The sequence below is a fragment of the Peromyscus californicus genome, unplaced genomic scaffold (assembly GCF_007827085.1).
Source record: "Peromyscus californicus insignis strain IS unplaced genomic scaffold, ASM782708v3 Scaffold_6__1_contigs__length_162567912, whole genome shotgun sequence".
NCBI lineage: Eukaryota > Metazoa > Chordata > Mammalia > Rodentia > Cricetidae > Peromyscus > Peromyscus californicus.
This window is the reverse complement of record NW_026294584.1, coordinates 161,508,104-161,529,352: the sequence shown is the minus strand read 5'-3', so window position 1 is coordinate 161,529,352 and position 21,249 is coordinate 161,508,104. Positions and strand designations below refer to the sequence as shown.

General features: G+C 42.2%; 1 protein-coding gene across 4 annotated transcripts in view; it reads left to right on the top strand.

Annotated features, from left to right (window-relative positions):
* The window catches only part of Dennd5b (DENN domain containing 5B), a 148,386-nt gene that overhangs the window by 115,557 nt on the left and 11,580 nt on the right, over positions 1-21,249 (top strand). For 3 of the 4 annotated variants that reach the window (XM_052721943.1, XM_052721942.1, XM_052721945.1), the window contains 7 exons: positions 274-355; positions 4,368-4,496; positions 7,485-7,606; positions 11,980-12,125; positions 14,751-14,869; positions 16,541-16,728; positions 20,726-20,808. In XM_052721943.1, the coding sequence (XP_052577903.1) occupies positions 274-355; positions 4,368-4,496; positions 7,485-7,606; positions 11,980-12,125; positions 14,751-14,869; positions 16,541-16,728; positions 20,726-20,808 (869 nt within the window). Of the gene's footprint in view, positions 1-273; positions 356-4,367; positions 4,497-7,484; positions 7,607-8,278; positions 11,119-11,979; positions 12,126-14,750; positions 14,870-16,540; positions 16,729-20,725; positions 20,809-21,249 lie in introns of those variants that run through there. The other variant, XM_052721946.1, reaches the window with a different exon arrangement.

Here is a 21,249-nt window from a genome sequence, read left to right as displayed (position 1 = left end):
ACTGGCCTTAAACTCACAGAGATTGTCCTATACCACCACCACTCAGCAATCTCAGAAATTTTTAAAAATTTATTTTAAAAGTGTATGAATACGCCAAGCATGGTGGTACACCCTTTCAATCCCAACACTTGGGAGGCAGAGGCAGGTGGGTCTCTGTGAGTTCAAGGCCAGCCAGGGTTACAGCAGAAAGATCTGTCTTGAAAGAATTTAAAAATTAAAGTATAAATTCTTACTGTTATTTTCCTAATACTATGCTAATATTTTTCTACATAGTTGCCCTTGGACCAGAAAGAAGAAAATCTGACTCAGGAGTTATGTTACCAACACTCAGGGTCTCTCTTATTCAAGACATGAGGTATTTGTTACACATGCTGACGAATGGTGACAACTGTGTAGCTTTCCCCTAAATTGCTCGAGCAATTATAACTATACCTTTTGTTTATATGTTCTGAAGAAAGTATTTTCGTGATTATAAATGTGGTTCTTTATTTATTTTTATTTTATCTTATGGATGTTAGTGTTTGACCTTACATATATGTAAACCCTGTGCATGCCTGGTGCCCACGGAGTTCAGAGGAGGGAACTGGATCTCCTGAAACCAGAGTTAGGGGATGGTTGTGAGCTGCCACGTGGGCACTGAGAGCTGAGTGCGGGTGAAGAGCAACAAGTGCCTTTAACTGCACAGCCGTCTCTCTGCCTAACTCTTAATTGTTTTCTGTTGTACTGTTTTGTTGCTTTTTCTGACATTAAATAAAAAGGAAGATGCAATTGGGGAAGAGTTTTCTAAAACAGCTCTAAACTATAACTTCTCTTTGAAAAATCTCTTAAATGCATGTTATCTGTAGATATAGATCAAAAAATATAAATAACAGGTGGCTTAGCAGAAAAATTGGTCTCAGAAAGATACATTTTTTAATGTTTTTTTGTTTGTTTGTTTGTTTTTAGAGACAGGGTTTCTCTATGTAGCCCTGCTGTCCTGGAACTCACTCTGTAGACCAGGCTGGCCTCAAACTCAGATCCGCCTGCCTCCAAGTGCTGGGACTAAAGGTGTGCACCACCACTGCCCAGCAAAATACAGCTTTAAAAGTACAAATATTGAAATTCCAATTTCTTGCCAGGGAGTGGTGGCACACACATTTAGTCCAAGAATCTGGGAGGCAGAGGCAGGTGGGTCTCTGAGAGTTCAAGGCCACCTGGTCTACAAGGCAAATTTCAGGACAACTGGGGCTATTACAACACAGAGAAACTCTGTCAAAAAAAAAAAAATGAATGAAAAAGGTGAGACTTTTTTCTTATAAACATTTTAAACACAATATTTAGTCAACACTTAAGATATCAGAGTTTAAAATGTGTGTACATAGATTATAAAGTAACTGTAATACTTAATGACATTTTGTTCCCGGGCTAGGGAGATGGCTCAGCAGTTAAGAGCATTGACTACTCTTTCTAGAATTGAACCTGGGTTCAATTGCCTACCCACATGGCAGCTCACAACTGTCTGTAACTCCAGTTCTAGGGAATATGATATCCTCACACAGACATACATGCAGGCAAAACACCAATGCACATAAAAATAAATCTTGAGAAAAAAAAAAGAAAAGAAGTGGGGGGAAAGACTTTTGTACCTTTTGTGGTGGTATGTGTCTTTGATCCCAACACTTGGAAGTAGAAGCAGGGGATCTCTGTGAGTTTGAGACCAGCCTGGTCTACATAATGAGTTCTAGGACAGCCAGGGCCAAATTAGAGAGACCCTGTCTCAAAATAAAAAAACTAAAAGCCACTTACAACTTTTCTTTAAAGGTATACTTTGTTGGTGTAATTTGTGTGTGTGTTCATATATGTGTGAATGCGTGTGTGTGTGTGTGTGTGTGTGTGTGTGTGTGTGTGTGTGTGTAGGCCAAAGGACAGCCTCTCGTGTCTTAAGCGCCATCGACTTTGTTTTTTGATGCAAGTTCTTTCATTGTCATAGACTTTGCCAATTGGGCTAGGTGGGCTAGCTAGAAAACTCCAAGGATTACAAGTACTAGTCACTAGTCACCTCACTGTGTGTGTGTGTGTGTGTGTGTGTGTGTGTGTGTGTGTGTGTAGGGGGGTGTGGGTGTGGATGTGAGGGGGGAGGGTGTGGGTATGTGGATGTGGGGGGGGGGGAGGTGTGTGTGGATGTGTGTGTGTTGTGATGAGTCATACTAACAAAGACTTTTCACTGGAGTTGGTTTTTACTATTTACCTTGTCTTCTTTTCTGATCTTCCTTTTCTCTGCTGTGAGGAAAATTGCTTCAGAAAATAAATTCATTCCTGCTAAATCCAGCATTGACTTTTACATAGAATTCTAACTTATACATATATATAACATTAGTTGATACTGGTCATGTAGTTTTCTAAGTCTTTCCCTTTCCAAGTTTTAAGATTTATCAACACATTGCCAGGTGTGGTGGCACAGCAGCAGGTGGATCTCTATGAGTTCTAGGCCAGCCTGGTGTATATAGCAAGTTCTAAGACAGCCAGGACTACATAGACAGACCCTGTCCCCAAAAAACAAAAAAAAAATCAACGCAGTACTGCATGTCTCCTCTAATGCTGTACAAAGTAACTAAAGCAGTTACTTCAAATAAGATCTTGAGGGCCTGGAGAGATGATTCAGTGGTTAAAAGCATACTCTGTTCTCTCTCTCTCTCTCTCTCTCTCTCTCTCTCTCTCTCCTCTCTCTCTCTCTCTCTCTCTCTCTCTGTGTGTGTGTGTGTGTGTGTGTGTGTGTGTGTGTAAAATTTAATTTATTGATTGATTTTTATTTTATGTGCATTGGTGTTTTGCCTGTGTGTATGTCTGGGTGAGGGTGTCAGGTCCCTTGGAACTGGAGTTACAGACAGCTGTGAGCTGCCATGTTGGAGCTGGGACTTGAACCCAGGTCCTCTGGAGGGGCAGTCAGTGCTCTCAGCCCCAATCTATAGTGTTCTTGCAGAGGACCTGAGCTTGGTTCACCGCACCCGTGTCAGGGCAGCTTGCAATGTCTGTGACTCCAGCTCCAGGTAATCTAACACTGTCTTCTTGGGCTCTTCGAACACCTGAACTCAGGTGCAAATATATATGCATATGCACACACAATTAAATCTTCAGAACAAACAAAATGCAAGTTGACTATCAAATGGTTTTGTTTTTATTTTCTTGGCTAGCCTGGAACTCTTAGAGATCTGCTTGCCTCTGCCTCCTGAATGCTGGGATTACAGGCATGTACCACCACGCCCAATGAAATGTCAGTTCTGATGTGCAACTAAATCTCAGATTCAGGTGAAATCTCCGAAGCTTTGACCTGCCCTCAAATGTGTGTTACAGCAGTGGTGATGAATGCCTTTAATCCCATCACTCAGGAGGCAGAGACAGGCAGATCTCTGAGTTTTAGGCCAACCTGGTCTACAAAGAGTTCCAGGACAGGCAAGGCTTTACAGAGAAACCCTGTCTCAAAAAAAAAACAACTAACCAACAAACAAAAAAATATATTACCCAGGCTAGGCATAGTGGAATATGCCTTTAATCCCAGCTCTTGGGAGGCTGAGGTAAATGGATCTGTGAGTTTGAGGCCAACCTGGCCTACATAATGAGTCCTAGGCCAGTTAGGGCTAAATAGTGAGACCCTGTCTCAAAAATTAAACAACAACAAAAAAATGTGTATTACCCATTCTTCATCTAAAAATATAAAAGAACTTTTCTGGGCCCAGTATAGTTAATACTTTTTGGTTCTTTTCTAGCTTAAAGTTATCCTTAAAAAATCTGTCCTAGTCTTTTATGACTGGGGCTAAAGAGCAAATTAAGCACAACCTTGCTAATTTCAATAGTTACCAGTTTTTTATTTGTAAAAACATGATTCTAGATGGCATGGTTGCTCTCCTAAACTACTGTAAAGATGGTGTGATCCTATATATGACTTTCTTTAAGGATAATTTAGAAATGGAAAAATGTTAACAAATTGGACAGTAATTTTTGGCCTATCTTCCTCCCCATGACTGGATATTGCTTGTCATCATGTAACACCAGGACTTAGGACAAAGGGGACTAAACTGGGTGGTGGTGTCACTCACCTTTAATCTCAGCACTCGTGAGGCAGAGACAGGGGGATGTGAGTTTGAGGCCAGCCTGGGCTACAGAGTGAGATCCAGGACAGCCAGGACTACACAGAGAAACCCTGTCTCAAAAAAAAAAGACACTGATGTCAAAAATGGGGACTGTGTCATTTTGAGCTTTTATTTTGACTGTGATTTATTTGAATTGAATGGGATACATTGTTTAAAGAAAAAAATCATTTCATATAGGTTGTCTAAAAACAAAATGTATTTAAATGCAAAAAAATTTTTCTTGTTGGTACTGATTTTTAGGCATGTTCAAAACATGAGTGAGATCAAGACCGACGTCGGCCGGGCCCGGGCCTGGATCAGACTGTCTCTAGAGAAGAAGCTTTTGTCTCAGCATCTCAAGCACTTGCTCTCTAACCAGCCACTGACAAAGTAAGACTCTGCTTTTCAAGACGTTTGTTTCTGTGACTTGTGCTTACAAAGGAGATTAAATAAACTGACAAACTAGCACTTTCATCATAAATCCTGATTCATGAACATGTGCATTCTTTATAACAGGTGTGCTTTAGAAAATATCTTTGTCCAAAAAAAAAAAAAAAAAAAAGCCAGGCGGTGGTGGCGCACGCCTTTAATCCCAGCACTCAAGAGGCAGAGGCTGGCAGATCTCTGTGAGTTCGAGGCCAGCCTGGTCTACAGAGCAAGTTCCAGGACAGGCTCCAAAACCTACACAGAGAAACCCTGTCTCGAAAAACCAAAAAAAAAAGAAAGAAAGAAAGAAAATATCATTGTGGGACTGCTGAGATTTCTCATAGGCTAAGAACGCTGGCTGTTCTTCCAGAGGTCCTGAGATCAATTCCCAGCACATGGTGGCTCACAGACAGATCTCTAATGGAATCTGATGCCCTCTTCTGATATGCAGGCAGAACACTGTACATACTAACTCTTAAAAAAGAAAGAAAATACCTTTGTTGAATGTTTGATCATTTCTGAGAGAGCACACCAGATTTAACAGCCAAAGACCAAATTATTGTTCTGTAATCAAAAAAATAATAATAAATGCTAATTAGTCCACGAAGCTGACAGTAACATCCAAAAGATAGATTGAACTTATATTAGCTTCACTGTATAAAACTCAAAGTTGTTGCAGAACTGAGCAGTGGTGGTGCACACCTTTAATCCCAGCACTCAGAGGCAGGCAGATCTCGGTGAGTTAGAGGGCAGCCTGGTCTACAGAACAAGTTCCAGGACAGTCAGGGCTACACAGAGAAACCCTGTTTCAAAAAAAACAAAACAATACAAAAGTTGTTGCAGGATATTTACTCACACTGTGAAGCCAGAGATTGTGTTATTTACTGGAAAAACCTGTTTCTAACTGTAGCACACACCTTTAATCCAAGAGCTTTCTGCTTGAATATTGTAAACAGGATTAAACAAAATCAACCTTAGGTCAAGAGGTGGAGCAAGCAACCAGTTGACAGGAAAGAAACCATAGAGAGTAAGCAGGAATCAGGAGGATGGACAGAGATGCACAGGAAGTAGAAGGGAAGGATATCCAGCTGGAGGGGTTGTCTGTGTGTGTGTTTGTTTTAGACAGTGTAGGGGAAAGCTGTCTTTCTGGTACGGCAGTGGAGGAGGAAGGTCAGATGGGTGCTTTCTCTGCTTCTCTGAACTAACAGGTTTTCACTCCAGCATCTGGCTCCCAAGTCTTTATTGATAAAATAGAACAATAGAGATTTAGTTTAAAACAAGTAGAGTAGAACAGGAAGGTAGAGTCTTTCTAATAGTTACTTTTAATAGTTTAGATTCAGGAAACTAGTCACTTGCAAGTCAGTTAACCGCTTACCAGTTTGATAGTTTCTGTCCTTATTTAAAAAAAAAATCCATTTATTTATTTTTTATTTTCTGGAGCTACATAGAATCTCACTATGTAGCTCTGGCTGTCCTGAAACTCACTATGTAGAACAAGCTGGACTTGAACTCATGGAGATCTACCTGCTTCTGCCTCTTGAGTGCTAGGATTAAAGGTGTGAGCCAACACGCCTGGCAAGAAATCCATTTAAATGATAAGAACATTAGAACTTACTTGAAAGCCAAGAAGTTAGAGTTCTCAAGAGCAAAGGTTTGCAAAGACATGGCTTTCTATTGGGCCTATCATGGTAACCAGTACTGTTTGTATTCACATTCACATATATCACCCTGGAACATTTTAGAATGAGTGTTTTGTTTTGTTTTGTTTTGTTTTGTTTGAAATGGGGTCTTATTATATAGCCTTGGCTGTCCTGGAACTCACTTAGATCAGGCAGACCTCAAACTGACAGAGATCTGCCTACTTCAGCCTCCTGAGTGCTAGAATAAAGGATATGCTACCACTCCAAGCTTAGGATGAATCTTAATTTCCAAAGAGTAGGTTTGATTTAAAAAAAAAAATTAGTATAAGGGCTTAAGCTGTAACTCACTTGGTAGAATGCTTGCCTAGCATACATGAAGTCATGTGTTTGGTCCCTAGCACCGATTAAATGGGATATGATGGTACATACCTACCTATAATCCCAGCACTCTAAAGTTGTAGACAGGAGGACCAGAAATTCAAGATAATCCTAAGCAATATAACAAGTTTGAGGCCAGCCTGGACTGCATAATTAAAATAAAAATGGAAGCAGAAGAAATGGCTTAGTCAGTTAAATGCCTGCCGTGTGAGCATGAGGACCCAAGTTCAGATCCCTAGCACCTACACAGAAAAAAGCCAGATGTGGTAGCACAAGCCTGTAATCCCACCTTGGTGTGGAAGGGGTGGTGCACAAACCAGCCATTCTAGCTGAATCAGTGGACTCCAGGTCCAATGGAAACACTCAAAAATAAACAAGAGTAGAAGGGGCTAGAGGGATGGCTCAGCACAGCTCTTCCAGCACACCTGAGTTCAGATCCCAGCACGTGCATGGTGAAGTGAGTGTTTAATGTGTGTGTCTGTGCCCCACATGTTTACAGTGCCACAAGAGGTCATAAGAGAATGCCCAACTCCCTGGGACTGGAATTACAGTTATGAAATGCCATGTTTGTGCTAGGAATCAAATCCACATCTTGGAAAGCAGTCAGTGCTCTTAACCACTTCACTACCTCTCCAGCCCCAGGTTTGAGGGGTCTTTTGTTTGTTTGATTAGTTGATCTTTAGTTTTTTATTTTGCTCAAATACATGTATACAAGCACCACGGTGCATGTGTGGAAATCAGAGGATAACCTATGGATGTTCCTGGATGTTGTGTTCTCTCCTTCCCCCATGTGGGTCTCAGGTCATGAGAGTTGGCAGCAAGAGCCTTTACCCACTGAACCAGCTCACAGGCTCAGAAGCTATTAATTCTAAATCATGAGTTTTAAGAATGAATATTATAACTGCTATTTTGTGCTTGTCTTAACCTTTTTCAGGAAGCTTTATAAGCGTTATGCTTTTCTACGTTGTGAAGAAGAAAGAGAGCAGTTTCTCTACCATCTGCTGTCCCTCAATGCTGTGGACTACTTCTGCTTTACCAGCGTGTTCACCACTATCAGTAAGTGTGGGGAACTGACTCTTAAGTGAACAGTTTCCAGGTGAGCAGGCATGGTGGCAAATACTTGTAATCCGCACACTCAGGAGGCTGAAACAAGAAAATTCCCAGTAGTTCAAAACCAGTGAGTGTGGGCTGTATATCCTGACCTTTTCTCAAAAACAAAACAAACAAACAAAAACTGAGGGGTGGGGAGGTTCTCAAGTCACTCTTGGAATAAAAGTATTCATATTTCCAAAAGTGAAATCTATCATAATACATGGAGGATACTGATGACCCCTCAGTCTCCATTTAGGAATGTGGGAGACTTCCCCAGCCCTCTGCTGCCAGCCTATGCAAATGCCTCACTAAAAGAATTACCCTAGCCAGGTGGTGACACACACCTTTAATCCCAGCACTAGTGAGGCAGAGGCAGGCAGATATCTGAGTTTGAGGCTAGCCTGGTCTACAGAGTGAGTTCCAGAACAGCTGGGGCTACACAGAGAAACCCTATGGGGGGGCCGGGTGGGGGATGTGGGGGGAGAAGGAACCTATCCTGGGCTGTTAGTTCCTGCCTGAACCAACCTGCGTCCTAATCAAAGGACTATCTCACAGCTCACTGTAGCAGTGGAAGGCTTTGTTGAGACCTCAGCAAAGCTCAACATTTCACTATCCATCTTGATTTCCTCTTCACAGGTTGATCCTAGGGGCAAGCACCGTGTATGCTCATTTCTGTCTCAGCATCTGCTCTCCACAAAACCCAATCTGTGACAGAAAATGTTACCTAGGACAAAAGAGAAATGCATAGAGCTGCAGTCTCCAAAATCTCAGTAAACATCACTGCCATTTCACTGGCTAGAATTATGCAGGCTTTGAGTTCTGGTCTCTGGAAGAAGCAGATAAGGAAAAAGGGAGTTGGGATGGGCATTAATAGGGCCAACTTAAAATGTCTATAGTAAGTAATAACCTAATAATTGTTCATTCAGTTAGTACATGTATAAGAATCTAAGTTGTTAAGGGTAAAACTTTAACTCAGTTGTAGTGTTCTTGCCTACCTTGTGTGAAACTATGGGTTTAATCCCTAGCAGTGTTTTAAAAAAAGGTCTAGCAAGGCAGTGGTGGCACACGCCTTTAATCCCAGCACTCGGGAAGCGGAGGCCAGCCTGGTCTACAGAGCGAGTTCAAGTAGAGCCAAGGCTACACAGAAAAACCCTGTCTCAAAAAACCAAAAGAAAAAGTCTGAAGACTGGGCATGTAGCTCTTATAAACCCTGCTAAGGCAAAAATTCAAGGCTTGCCTAGCCTACACAGGAAAGTTCTATCTCAAAAGAAAGGGAGGCCAGCAAGATAGCGCAGGGGGTGAGGGCGTTTGCCCCAAAGCCTGACAACCAGAGTTTAACTAGAAAGATACGATTCCCAGAAGTTGTCCTCTGAGCTTTACACATGCACCAAGGTGACAAGTATAGGCACATGTGAGCACGCATGTGCGCGTGTACACACACACACACACACACACACACACACACACACACACAATGTTTTTTTAAAGGTTGTAAAAGAAAAGAAAGGTCACTTAAAATGGCTAAAAACATGGTCATTCTCAGCTATTTTCAAGGCCAGAATGAGATACATAAATCAAGTCTCAAAACAAACAAACAAAAGACTAGCAAGATGTCTCAGCAGAAAAAGGCACTTTGCACACAATCCCAGTGACCTGAGTTCAGTCCCTGGCACCTATGGAAAGGAGGAAAGAAAACCAATTCTGAGACTTGTCCTCTAACCTATGTACCTGAGCCATGACACACATGTACCAACACTCACACAGGCACATCACATACAAATTGCAAAGTGCCTAAGAACATCTAAAATATTCTGTGTCTGTAGGTTTCTCATTATCTGAGAAACTTTCAGTTGAGGCATTGGAATGTATAAAGAAGTACTCTGGTGTCCTAGTTTCCTCTCTGTGGCCGTGACAAATACCATGAGCAAAGGCAAACTAGGAGAGGAAAGAGCTTATTCCAGCTTAGAGGTTACAGTCTATCATTGAAGGAAGTCAGGGGCCGGGCGGTGGTGGCACACGCCTTTAATCCCAGCACTCGGGAGGCAGAGCCAGGCGAATCTCTGTGAGTTCGAGGCCAGCCTGGTCTCCAAAGCGAGTTCCAGGAAAGGCGCAAAGCTACACAGAGAAACCCTGTCTCGAAAAAAACCAAAAAAAAAAAAGGAAGTCAGGGCAAGAATTGGTGTGATGGTGTCAGATCCCCTGGAACTGGAGTTACAGTTGTGAGCTGCTGTGTAAGTGCTGGGAATTGAACCCAGGTCCTCTGGAAGAGCAGCCTGTACTCTTAACCACTGAGCCATCTCTCCAGCCTCCTGAGTAAATTCTTAAAGCAGAAACCTTAGAGGGATGCTGAACTGGGCTTGTCCACCAAGAGGTAAGCACCCTGGCTACTTTAACTGGCAGCTTTATACGGCCGAAGAAGGGTGTCTCGTTGAGGACTTCCCCAGGTCCTGTTAGCCTGTAGGCATGTCTGTCAGGGTTTTGTTTTTTCTCCCCCCCACCCTTGATTGTAAATTGATGTAGGAGGGCCCAGCCCACTGTGGGTTGGTTGCATTGCACCTGCACAGGTGATCACAGGCTGTATAAAAAAGCTAGCTAAGTGTGAACCCATGAGTGAGCCAACAGTCAGCAGCATTCTTACGTGATTTCTGCTTTAGATGTGGAAAATGTTGTTTGCCCCACTTGTTCTGGTGGGCAAGTCCTACTGTGTATGAAATGAATCATACGTGTACTGCAGACTTGTGTAGTGTCTATGGTAAAAATAAGAACCACCTTAGACCTGTGTTTAGCGAGTGCTTAGTATCTCCAGCACCGTTGCTGTACTTTGCCATTTCACAAAAGCATGCTCCTAAGGAGTACGGATTGTTGTTTACTGCTAAGGGAGGCCCCAGCGCTCTGGCTCCTGCCTACCTATGCCTCCCATCCACGGCCACTTCCCAGTGTCTCCCTGCTGCTGCACTATTCCAACCTATTGTATTGGCCTTGTTGTCCCTCAAGAAAATTCCCGTTTCTTCCTGGTGCACAGGCTGCACAGGCTGCACAGGCTGCCCCTTCCTCCCCGTGCTCTCCCTAAGCCTGCATGGCTCGCTACCTCACACCTGGTTTATTAAGCTTGTCGAGACTTTTAGAGTGACTAGAAACTCCCCTGCTTTTAAAGTCCTGTTTAGTCCTTCTCTTGGAAGGCAGTTTACCTCTGGCTGCACCTTTCTTCCCCCTGCTAAGTTTCTTAGTCACAGAACTTCAGGAAGAAATCATTAGCAAGAGCTTTGGTTCTGTCTTAGAAGTGAGCTAGCTTAAGTCCATTTCTGTGCCTATAACACAAAGAAACATAGTGAGCTTTCTGTTTTATATTGATAGCTCTATTTTCAAAGCAGTGTCACTTTGTTTTGTTTACACATGTATTAAATATCTGTCAAGATTACTATTTTGTTACTCTGTGAAATCTGTTGCTTCTTTTTCAAATAAAGGTTATTATTTTATTAATGTTGCCAAAGTTATTTATAAGAAATAGCAATTAGAGAAATAAAGCATTTTGTGAAAAAAAAATGATTTCTGCTTTAAATTCCAAATTTTCTCTTGCTTTTACATTTAGCCAAGGTCCATGATGCGATGGTGACATCTAGTGGTGAGGCCACTGGAAAGGCTTCATATATCTCAGCACATCTGGCTCTCCCAAATTCCTTGTACATATGAGTTACTTCAATAACCTAATCCTAGCATTCTGTAGGAATTGGTTCTCTCTTTCCACTGTGCAGGTTCCAGGATTGAACTCAGGTTGTCAGGCTTGATGACAAGTACCTTTAACCACTGAGCCACTTCACTGGCCCTCATGAGTATATCTTAAAAATTGATCATAAAAAGCCAAATATCAGAGGCTAAAGAGATGGTTCAGTGCCTAAGAACACTTGTTCTTGCTGAGGACCTGGGTTTAGTTTCCAGCACCCACATAACTCGAGTACCATGACTCCAGTTCCAGGAGTCTGACTCTATCCTTTGACCTCTGTGGTCACTAACACAGATGTGGTGTGCATACATGCATGCAGGCAAAACACCCATGCACATAAAAATAAAATAGCTGGTTGGTGGTGGCACATGCCTTTAATCCCAGTACTTGAGAGGCAAAGGCAGGCGGATCTCTGTGAGTTTGAGTCCAGCCTGGTCTACAGAGCGAGTTCTAGGACAGGCTCCAAAGCTACACAGTGAAACCCTGCCTCCAAAGATAGATAGATAGATAGATAGATAGATAGATAGATAGATAAATGGCAAAATATATCTTAAAAGCATCTAGTTCTGGATAGTTGTGATTTTTTTTTTAATTCACTTCTGTGTTTTTCTTTCAGTGATTCCTTATAGATCAGTGATCATTCCAATTAAAAAGCTGAGCAATGCAATCATTACATCAAACCCGTGGATCTGTGTCTCAGGAGAGCTAGGAGACACAGGAGTAATGCAGATTCCAAAAAACCTGCTTGAGATGACTTTTGAGGTGGGTTAGCTAATGCCTTTTCAGTTCTTCAGAAGAACTCTGGTTTTGCTTTTTCATTGAAACAAATGAAATAAAGGAGCATGCAAACATATAGGGTCATTTGTTATCATATCCTTATTGTCTGAAGAGGCTTACACTAGTTTGCTTTTTATTTTCATTGCTAAACCCTATTTTTCTACTTGTGGTAGGCTTTACCAGGTCCTGTTCCTTGATTCCCAGTGCCTAACACAGAACATGGCAAACAGAGAATGTTAAATACATGCTTCCCCTGAAGTGGTTCTCTAGGACCAGGGAGCCGATGTCCATTATGGCTTTTGAAGCACATAGGTGTGATGTCCATTATGGCTTTTGAAGCACATAGGGGCATTTATAGAATTTTGTTTTGTTTTGATATTCAAGACAGGTTTTCTCAGTGTGACAGCCCTGGCTGCCCTGGAACTCACTCTGTGAACCAGGCTTGCTTTGAATTCAGAGATCTGCCTGCCTCTGGCTCCCAGGTGCTGGGATTAAAGGAGTGTGCTCTAGTAAAGTATTTCCATATGTTTGAACCCATATTCAGGTTGGTCCTAATATTCGAGGAGTAAAATAACCTCTTTGTATTTCAGGAGAGAAATAGTACTAACTGAATGTTCTATGCTCATCCATGTTCCTTGGGGCCCAGTAATAGCCATTTTCACTTGGAATCGTAATCCGTAGCCCAATGGTCCGTTTGGCTTTATGTATGTGGCAGACTCACATCTATTTGTGTGTAAAAGTTAAAAACCTTGGTTTTTTTAGCCTACCAGTTGTGGAACAAAAACTGTATTGTAAGTCCCATCTTCTTTCTCTCTCTCCTTGTAGCTGCATTTCTCAGCTGGGTCACATGATGTCTTTCATTGATACACAAAGAAGACAAATGCTTTTAAAACTTGCAACTCTAGGCCAGGCGGTGGTGGTGCACGCCTTTAATCCCAGCACTTGGGAGGCAGAGGCAGGTGGATCTCTGTGAGTTCGAGGCCAGCCTGGTCTCCAAAGCGAGTACCAGGAAAGGCGCAAAGCTACACAGAGAAACCCTGTCTGGAAAAAAACCAAAAAATAAAAAAAAAAAAAACCTTGCAGCTCTGATGTTTCAGTCCAGCTTATAGTCAGTCTGTGATCCTCTCATTATCAGATTTTTTAAGTCAGAATTTAATTAGCATCCATTTTTTGCAATTCCTCTTACCATTGCTTTTTGTACTTGTCCACATAGGGCCAGCAAGGACACTAATAACTACAGTTCATTCATAATTCCACATTCTACAGTTGTGGTACCTGGTGTTAATTGTAGTCCAAAAATATAAAGTGGAAAATTTCAAAAACAAAAATTCTTAAAAGCTGAGCATGTGGTGTATTCCTATAACCTTGGCACTTGAGAAGCAGAGACAGAAAGGTCAGAAGTTCAAGGCCATCCTCAGCTACATAGCAGGTTTGAAGTCAGCCTGGGTTACATGAGTTTGTGTCTCAAAAAGCAAAAAAATAAAAGTAAAGAGCCAGGCATGGTGGCACATACCTAGAGTCCCAGCACTCAGGGGATAGAAGCAGAAGAATGCTGCAAGTTCAAAGCCATCCTGGACTACATAACGAAACTGTCTCAGAAACAAAGCAAAAATTAAAAATTTTGAGTGCGGGAGTTGTTTACACATTCTTGGTTTTTGTTACAACGGAACAAACCCAGGGCCTTACACGTGATCTGCAAGAATTCTACCATTGAGCTATACCCTCAGTCCACAATTTATGAGTTTTTTGATTGTAAACCATTATAAATAGCACAATGAAATCTGTGCTGTTCCTGTGTCAGCCATGAATTTTGTCTTTGTCTAACATGTCATTTATGTGCTTCTTAGTAAGAATTAAGGTTATTAGATTAGCTATGTAGGTGTGGCGGTTGCTTGTGTTTATGTAACCTTTATTTCACTTATTAGTGGCCCCACAGCGTAAGAGTAGTGTTGCAGAGAAGGATCCAGACCATAAAACATGGAAAAACTCTGGTATGTGTGGCAACATTTCAATGCATATAGGAAAAATACAGTATATGTAGGTTTGATATTAAGGCATTTCATGCACATACTGGGAGCCTTAGAATATATCCCTTGTAGGTAAGATGATTTTTCCAAATAGTTTTTTAAACTTCTCTAATAGATCAGGGCCTCGACCATGCTCCGCAAGCACTCTACCACTGAACTATCAGTTAGTGATTTTTTTAAATAGGCTATTTGCTGTAAGTCAATCTAAATAAGACCTTCCCCCACTTACTGAAATCCTTTTTACCCTTCAGTTAAGACATAAATCATTATCAGTGATTCTGTTTTTTGATTCCCCAAATAGAAGTAAATGTTCCTTCTCCAGCATTCTTCAAAGAGTTGTTTACATTTCTAGTCCAGCACCTCAAGCACTCCACCCCATTTGGTAGTCATTGTCCATCTCCTGTCTCATTGTATGAAAGTCCCTGAGAGCAAAGAATACATGGAGGCTGTCTATGGTATTAAACTTAGCACATTGTACAGAGTAGGTCTCTGTAAGTATTAGATTGAGCCAAAGTCCACTGCCAAAGCTGAAGGGAATAGAAAAGAATTGAGTACAGAATAATTTGTGGTCCTGTCTCTACAGTGCCAGAACCTGGGAAAGCTCACTACCGTTCAGATTGGCCACGATAACTCTGGACTGTTAGCTAAATGGCTAGTGGATTGTGTCATGGTGAGAAATGAAATCACAGGACATACATATAGGTGAGTAAATAGACTTAGGAGCAGAATCCTTTGTCTCAAAGCTCTTTAGGTAACAAAATGTTTTAAATCTTCCTAAAGCCTTCCCACTGCCCCTGAACTAGTTTTTTGGGGAATGTATTATTTTGTTCTATTTATAGTACATAAAGTTGGCCAGGTGTGGTGCTTAAATCCCAGCACTCAGGAGGCAGAGACAGGCAGATCTCTGTGAGTTTGAGCCCAACCTGGTCTATAAAGTGAGTTCCAGAACAGCCAAGACTACATGGAGACAATAATAATAATAATAATAATAATAATAATAATAATAATAATAATAATAATGGAGCTGAAAAGATGGCTCAGCAATTAAGAGCACTTAGTACTCTTCCAAGTAACCCAAGGTCAGATCTCTGCACCCACCTCAGGTAGGTTACAACTACCTGTCACTACAGCCCTGGGATATCCAGTGCCTTTGCTGGCCTCCATGGGTACTCACATACATCTGCACACATGTGCACACATGCACAGACATACTTATATACATACACATGAATAAGAAAAAATATTTAATCTTTGGTTAAAAAAAAAAAAAAAGATTGTAGAGGCTAGAGAAATAGCTTCCTGTTTAAGAGGAAGCTTTCAGTTTTTAACACCCTCATAGCAGATCACAATTGTCTGTAACTCCAGTTCCAGAGATCTAGGACACACTCTGGCCTCTGCAGGCACAGGCATACACATGACACACAGACATGCATGCAAACACTCATACATATAAAATAATATTTTTTTTTAAATTTAAGAGTATGTCTATATATGTTTTCTCTATGTAGCACTGGAATAGACCGAGCTGTCTTGGAATTCACTGAGCTCTGCCTCCTAAGTGCTAAAATTAAAGGCATATATTACCACACCTATCTGTTCCCTACTTTACTATATTTGAAATTTTTCATGACGAAATAAACAATCCTCAGATATTAGCATCATGAACTTCACCTGCTATGCCATTTTTTTTTTTTTAAAGATTTATTTATTTATTATGTATACAATGTTCTGCCTGCGTGTACACCTGCAGGCCAGAAGAGGGCACCAGATCTCATTTTGATGGTTGTGAGCCACCATGTGGTTGCTGGGAATTGAACTCAGGACCTCAGGAAGAAGAGCCAGTGCTCTTAACCTCTGAGCCATCTCTCCAGCCCTGCTATGCCATTTTTAAATCTTTAATTAAAACTAGTGGAAGCCAGTCATGATGTCATACCTGTGACCCCAGGACTCCAGAAACTGAAGCTTGCCTGGAGTTAGAGACCAGCCTGAGTGCCTTCACATAGTAAGTCTAGGGTAGACTTAGCAACAGAGTAAGACCCCATCTCAAAATGAAAACAAAACAAAAATCTGGTTTTAAAAATGTAGACTCATGTGATCTCTGGAGACTAGAGTAAGTTCACAAAAACAACAAAGATTTAAAAGATTTTTTTTTGTTTGTTTGTTTTTTTGTTTTTTTGTTTTTTCGAGACAGGGTTTCTCTGTGTAGCTTTGCGCCTTTCCTGGTACTCGCTTTGGAGACCAGGCTGGCCTCGAACTCACAGAGATCCGCCTGCCTCTGCCTCCCGAGTGCTGGGATTAAAGGCGTGCGCCACCACCGCCCAGCCAGATTTAAAAGATTTTAAATCAAAAGATTTTTTTTCCTTACCCTATCAGATTCCCATGTGGGCGGTGGCTGGGGAAAGGCATCGATGATGGAAGCCTGGAGAGAATTCTTATTGGAGAATTGATGACATCAGCTTCAGATGAAGACCTGGGAAAGCAGTGTCGAACTCCACCACAGCAGAAGTCTCCCACGACAACCAGGAGACTGAGTATTACTTCACTCACAGGAAAGACTGCCAGTGAGTTGTTTCTGGTGTGCCTCATAGCGAAGGCTTCTGTGACCCGTTCTCCAGAAGACAGTTGTGTTCATGAATCGTGGTGGGGAGATTAAAAAAGAAGGGCCTGGGGAATGACTCAGAAGGTAAAGTGCCTTCTTCCCTAGCATAAGGATCTGAGTTCGATTCCCAATACCCATGGGAAAAGCTTCAGGCATGCATCTGTAAGCCCAGAGCAGGATGGTATTGGGGCAGGGGTAGAGACAGAACTCACTGACCAGCCAGCCCAGCCAAATTGATGAGCACCAGGTTCAGTAAGAGTCCCTGTCTCAAAAAACTGAGGTAGGGGGCTGGAGAGATGGCTCAGCAATTAAGAATACTGACTGCTCTTCCAGAGGACCCGGGTTCAATTCCCAGCACTCATATGGCAGCTCACAACTGTCTGTAACTCCAGTTCCAGGAGACCCCAGACATACATGAAGGCAAACACCAATGTACATAAAATAAATAAATAAATAATTAAAAAAAAAAAAACAGGTGGATAAGGACTGAAGAGATGCTCAGCAGTGAAGAGCACATATTGCTCTTCCAGAGAACCTGAGCTCCATTCCCAGCACCCACATCAGGCAGTTCACAACCAGCTAGAACTCCAGCCTGGAAGGACACACCTCTGGCCTCTGCATGCAAAATGCACTCATATGTACATGCCTGACCCCAGCCACACACACACAACTAAAGTAATAAAGATAAAATTTAAAAAGCAAGATTCAAGGGTTTGTTTGGAGAGAAAACGAATTTTTAAAAAATAAATAAGGTGGATGGAATTGGGAACGTGGGTAAAGTATTTGCTGCACAAGCCTGAGGACCTGAGTTCAGATCTCCAGTTCCCATGGATTCCTAAAGCTTACTACCCAGCCTACCATAGGTGAGCTCTGAAGTCAGTGAGAGACCCTGTCTCAAAAAATAAGGTAGATTGTTAGAGGAAGACACCCAGTACCTTCACTTGTGCAAGAGCACACACACACACACACACACACACACACACCTTTTATTTTTGAGACAGGTCTCACTATGCCTGGCTGGCCTGGCACTCACTGTGTAGACCAGGCTGGCCTTGAGTTTACAGAGATGTACCTGCTTCTGTGTCCTAAATGCTGGGATTAAAGGTATGTGCCACCATGCCTAGCCTAAGAAACTGTCAGATCACTTAGTCTCTATGAAAGGAAAGCTGTGTGTGCTAAGTGTATGCTCTAGTACTAAACAACTTCCTTCCCCCTTTAAAGATATGTTTTATTTTATTTGTGTGTATGTGTGTTGGGGGGTGCCCTTGAAGTCCAGAAGAGGGTAGTGAGTCTCCTGGAGCTGTAGTTACAGATGGTTGCAAGCTGCACATACACCTTTTTTTTTTTTTAAGACAGGTCTCATCCTGTAAGTGTGTGGCCTGGAACTCACTATGTAGACCAGGCTGTCCTTGAATTCACAGAGATCTGCCTACCTCTGCCTTCCAAATACTACCACAGCCAACTCATACACACCCCATTTTTCTCTTATTACCTGCTTCTTCTGACTCTAGATAAAATTTGCTTACCCTTTTTTATTTTGCAACTATTCTTGGGGTTGAAGATTATCTTAGTTACTGCTTGCTCTATTGCCATGACAAAATACCATGACCTAAGCAACTTATAGAAAAAGCATTTAAGCTGGACAATGGTGGCAGATGCCTTTAATCTCAGCACTCAGGAGGCAGGCAGGCAGTTCCAGGCCAGCCTGGTCTACAGAGAGAGTTCCAGGATAGCCAGGGCTACACAAAGAAACCCTGACTTGAAGAAAGAAAGAAAGAAAAGGAAGGAAGGAAGGAAAGAAAGAAAAGAAAAAGCATCTAATTGGGGCTTTGCTTATAGTTTCAGAGGGTTAGTCCACAATCATGGTGACAGGCTGGCAGGCATGGCACTGGGCAGTGCCTTAGAGCTCACATCTGATTCACAAGATGGAGACAGAAAGAGAAACTGGGCCTGGCCTGGGCTTTTGAAACCTAAAAGCCCCACAGGGCTGGAAAGATGATTAAGAGTTCAATTCCCAGCACTCACGTGGTGGCTCACAACCATCTATAACAGTAGTCTCGTGGGTTCTGATGCCCTCTTCTGATGTGCAGATGATGTACATGCAAACAAAACACCCATATACATCAATAAATAAATCTTAGAAACCTCAAAGCCCGTCCTCAGTGACACATCTCCTCCAACAAGGCCACACCTCCTATTCCTTCATAAACAGTTCTACCAACTGGGAACCAGACATTCAAATATATGAGCCTGTGGAGACCATTCTAATTCAAACCACCACATGGACGTAATATCTCTGTCAGTAGAGGGCTTGTGTAGCAAAAGCAAGTTCTCAGTTCAGTTCTCAGCATCACATAAACCAGGCATGGTGGCTCATATTCATAATTCCACTGTTGAAGATATCAAAGTAGGTGAATCAGAAGTACAAGGCCATCCTCATCCTCAAATTCATAGTGAATTTGATGCCAGCTGAACTACATAAGACCCTAAAAATAAATGAACTAGTCTTAGTATGTGGTAGACAAGGTGGTTTTGTCTTAGTTACTTTTCTGCTGCTGTGATTAAAACACCATAACCAAGGCAAATTCTAAAAGAAAGCATTTAATTTGGAGTTGATAGTTTCAGAGGGTGAATCCATGACAATCTGGCAGGAAGCATGGTGGCAGGCAGGCATGGCACTAAAGCATAGACAAAAGTTTATACTTTGAACCACAATCTTGAGGCAGAGGTGGGGGCTGTAACTGGGAATGGTGTTGGCTTCATCAGTTACATACTTCCTTTAACAAGGCCACTCCTCTTAATCCTTCCCAAACAGTTCCACCAGGACCAAGCATTCAAATATATGAGCCTGTGGGGGTCATTCTTATTCAAACCACCACAGTGATTCCAGTCTGTCTAGAAGGACATATAGGTGAACAGGTGCTCACTGGGGGAATAAAACAAGGAGAGTGACCAGTTCGGAAGGGAGGAAAGCCTGACTTCTGGCCAGGGCACTGCTGTGGGATGTTCTGTATGGCAAATGTGTTGCTCTGATTGGTTAGTAAATAAAACACTGATTGGCCAGTAGTCAGGAGAAAGTATAAACGGGACAAGGAGGAAAAGAATTCTGGGAAGTGGAAGGCTGAGTCCGAGACACTGCCAGCCGCCGCCATGACAAACAGCATGTGAAGATGCCGGTAAGCCATGAGCCACGTGGCAAGGTATAGATTAATGGAAATGGATTAAGTTAAACTATAAGAACAGTTAGCAAGAAGCCTGGCACGGCCATACAGTTTGTAAGCAATATAAGTCTCTGTGTTTACTTGGTTGGGTCTGAGCGGCTGTGGGACTGGCGGGTGAGAATTTGTCCTGACTGTGAGCCAGGCAGGAAAACTCTAGCTACAGGGCACCACATGGTGTCTGGCCTCTTCCCTTAAACCACAACAGCAGAACTTCACACAGGTCATCGAGAGCCTCAGACGCCTTAGCATACACCTACAAGATTCTCAGCCGGGAACCTCTTGAGTAATGATGAAGGGAGGGAGTCTTCCCCACTTCACCCCTCACATCTGGAGAGTTGTAACATTTCATGATAGGAACCCTGACAGGTGATTTCATTGAATATCGTTTTCTGTTTTCTCAGGGAGGAAAGTTTGTTGGCTTGTTGGTTTTTGGTTTTGTTTTGTTTTTCAATTATTTTCAGTTGAGAAAAGCCAGAGGAAATTAGACACTTGGCTTGGGTTATAGTTTGCAGGTAGTGTGGCTGGGATTTGAGTCTCAGGATCTCTTGGATTCTTTTCCAGTGCATCACAAGCCCTTGAACTTGGCCATTTTGTCCAGTGGCAAAATCCATGGAGTCTCTGGAAAAGCTAGCTTGTTTGGATGAAGTTTTTCCTGCAGAGACCTATAGCTAAATATCCCATAGTATTTGGGTTTATTTATTTCTCACAAAAATGTAGACACTATTAATTATTTTGCAGAACCCAATGCTGGACAGATCCAGGAAGGAATTGGAGAAGCTGTGAACAATATTGTGAAACACTTTCACAAACCTGAAAAGGAGGTATTATGGGGGCAATAAAACTATATGTATGGTGGGCCCTTTTTTTTTTTTTTTTTTTTTTTTTTTTTTTGAGACAGGGTTTCTCTGTATAGCCCTGGCTATCCTGGAACTCACTCTGTAGACCAGCTCTTGTTTCTCTGGTGTGGTTGTTATTGGGGGTGGGAGGCTACTTTATTTCATATGTATAAGTGTTTTACTTGCATGTATGTCTGTGTACCACGTGTACCTGATGCCTGGGAAGCTAGAAGAGAGCACTGGTTCCCTTGAAACTATAGTTAAGGATGGTTGTGAGCCATAGTGCGAGTGATAAGAACTGAACGCAGGTCCTCTGGAAGAGCAGCCAGTGCCCTTTACCACTGAGCCATCTCTCCAGCCCCTCTAGTGTTGGTTGGTTTTTGTTTTTGTTTTGTTTAATCATAGAAGCAGCAGAATTCCCTTGTC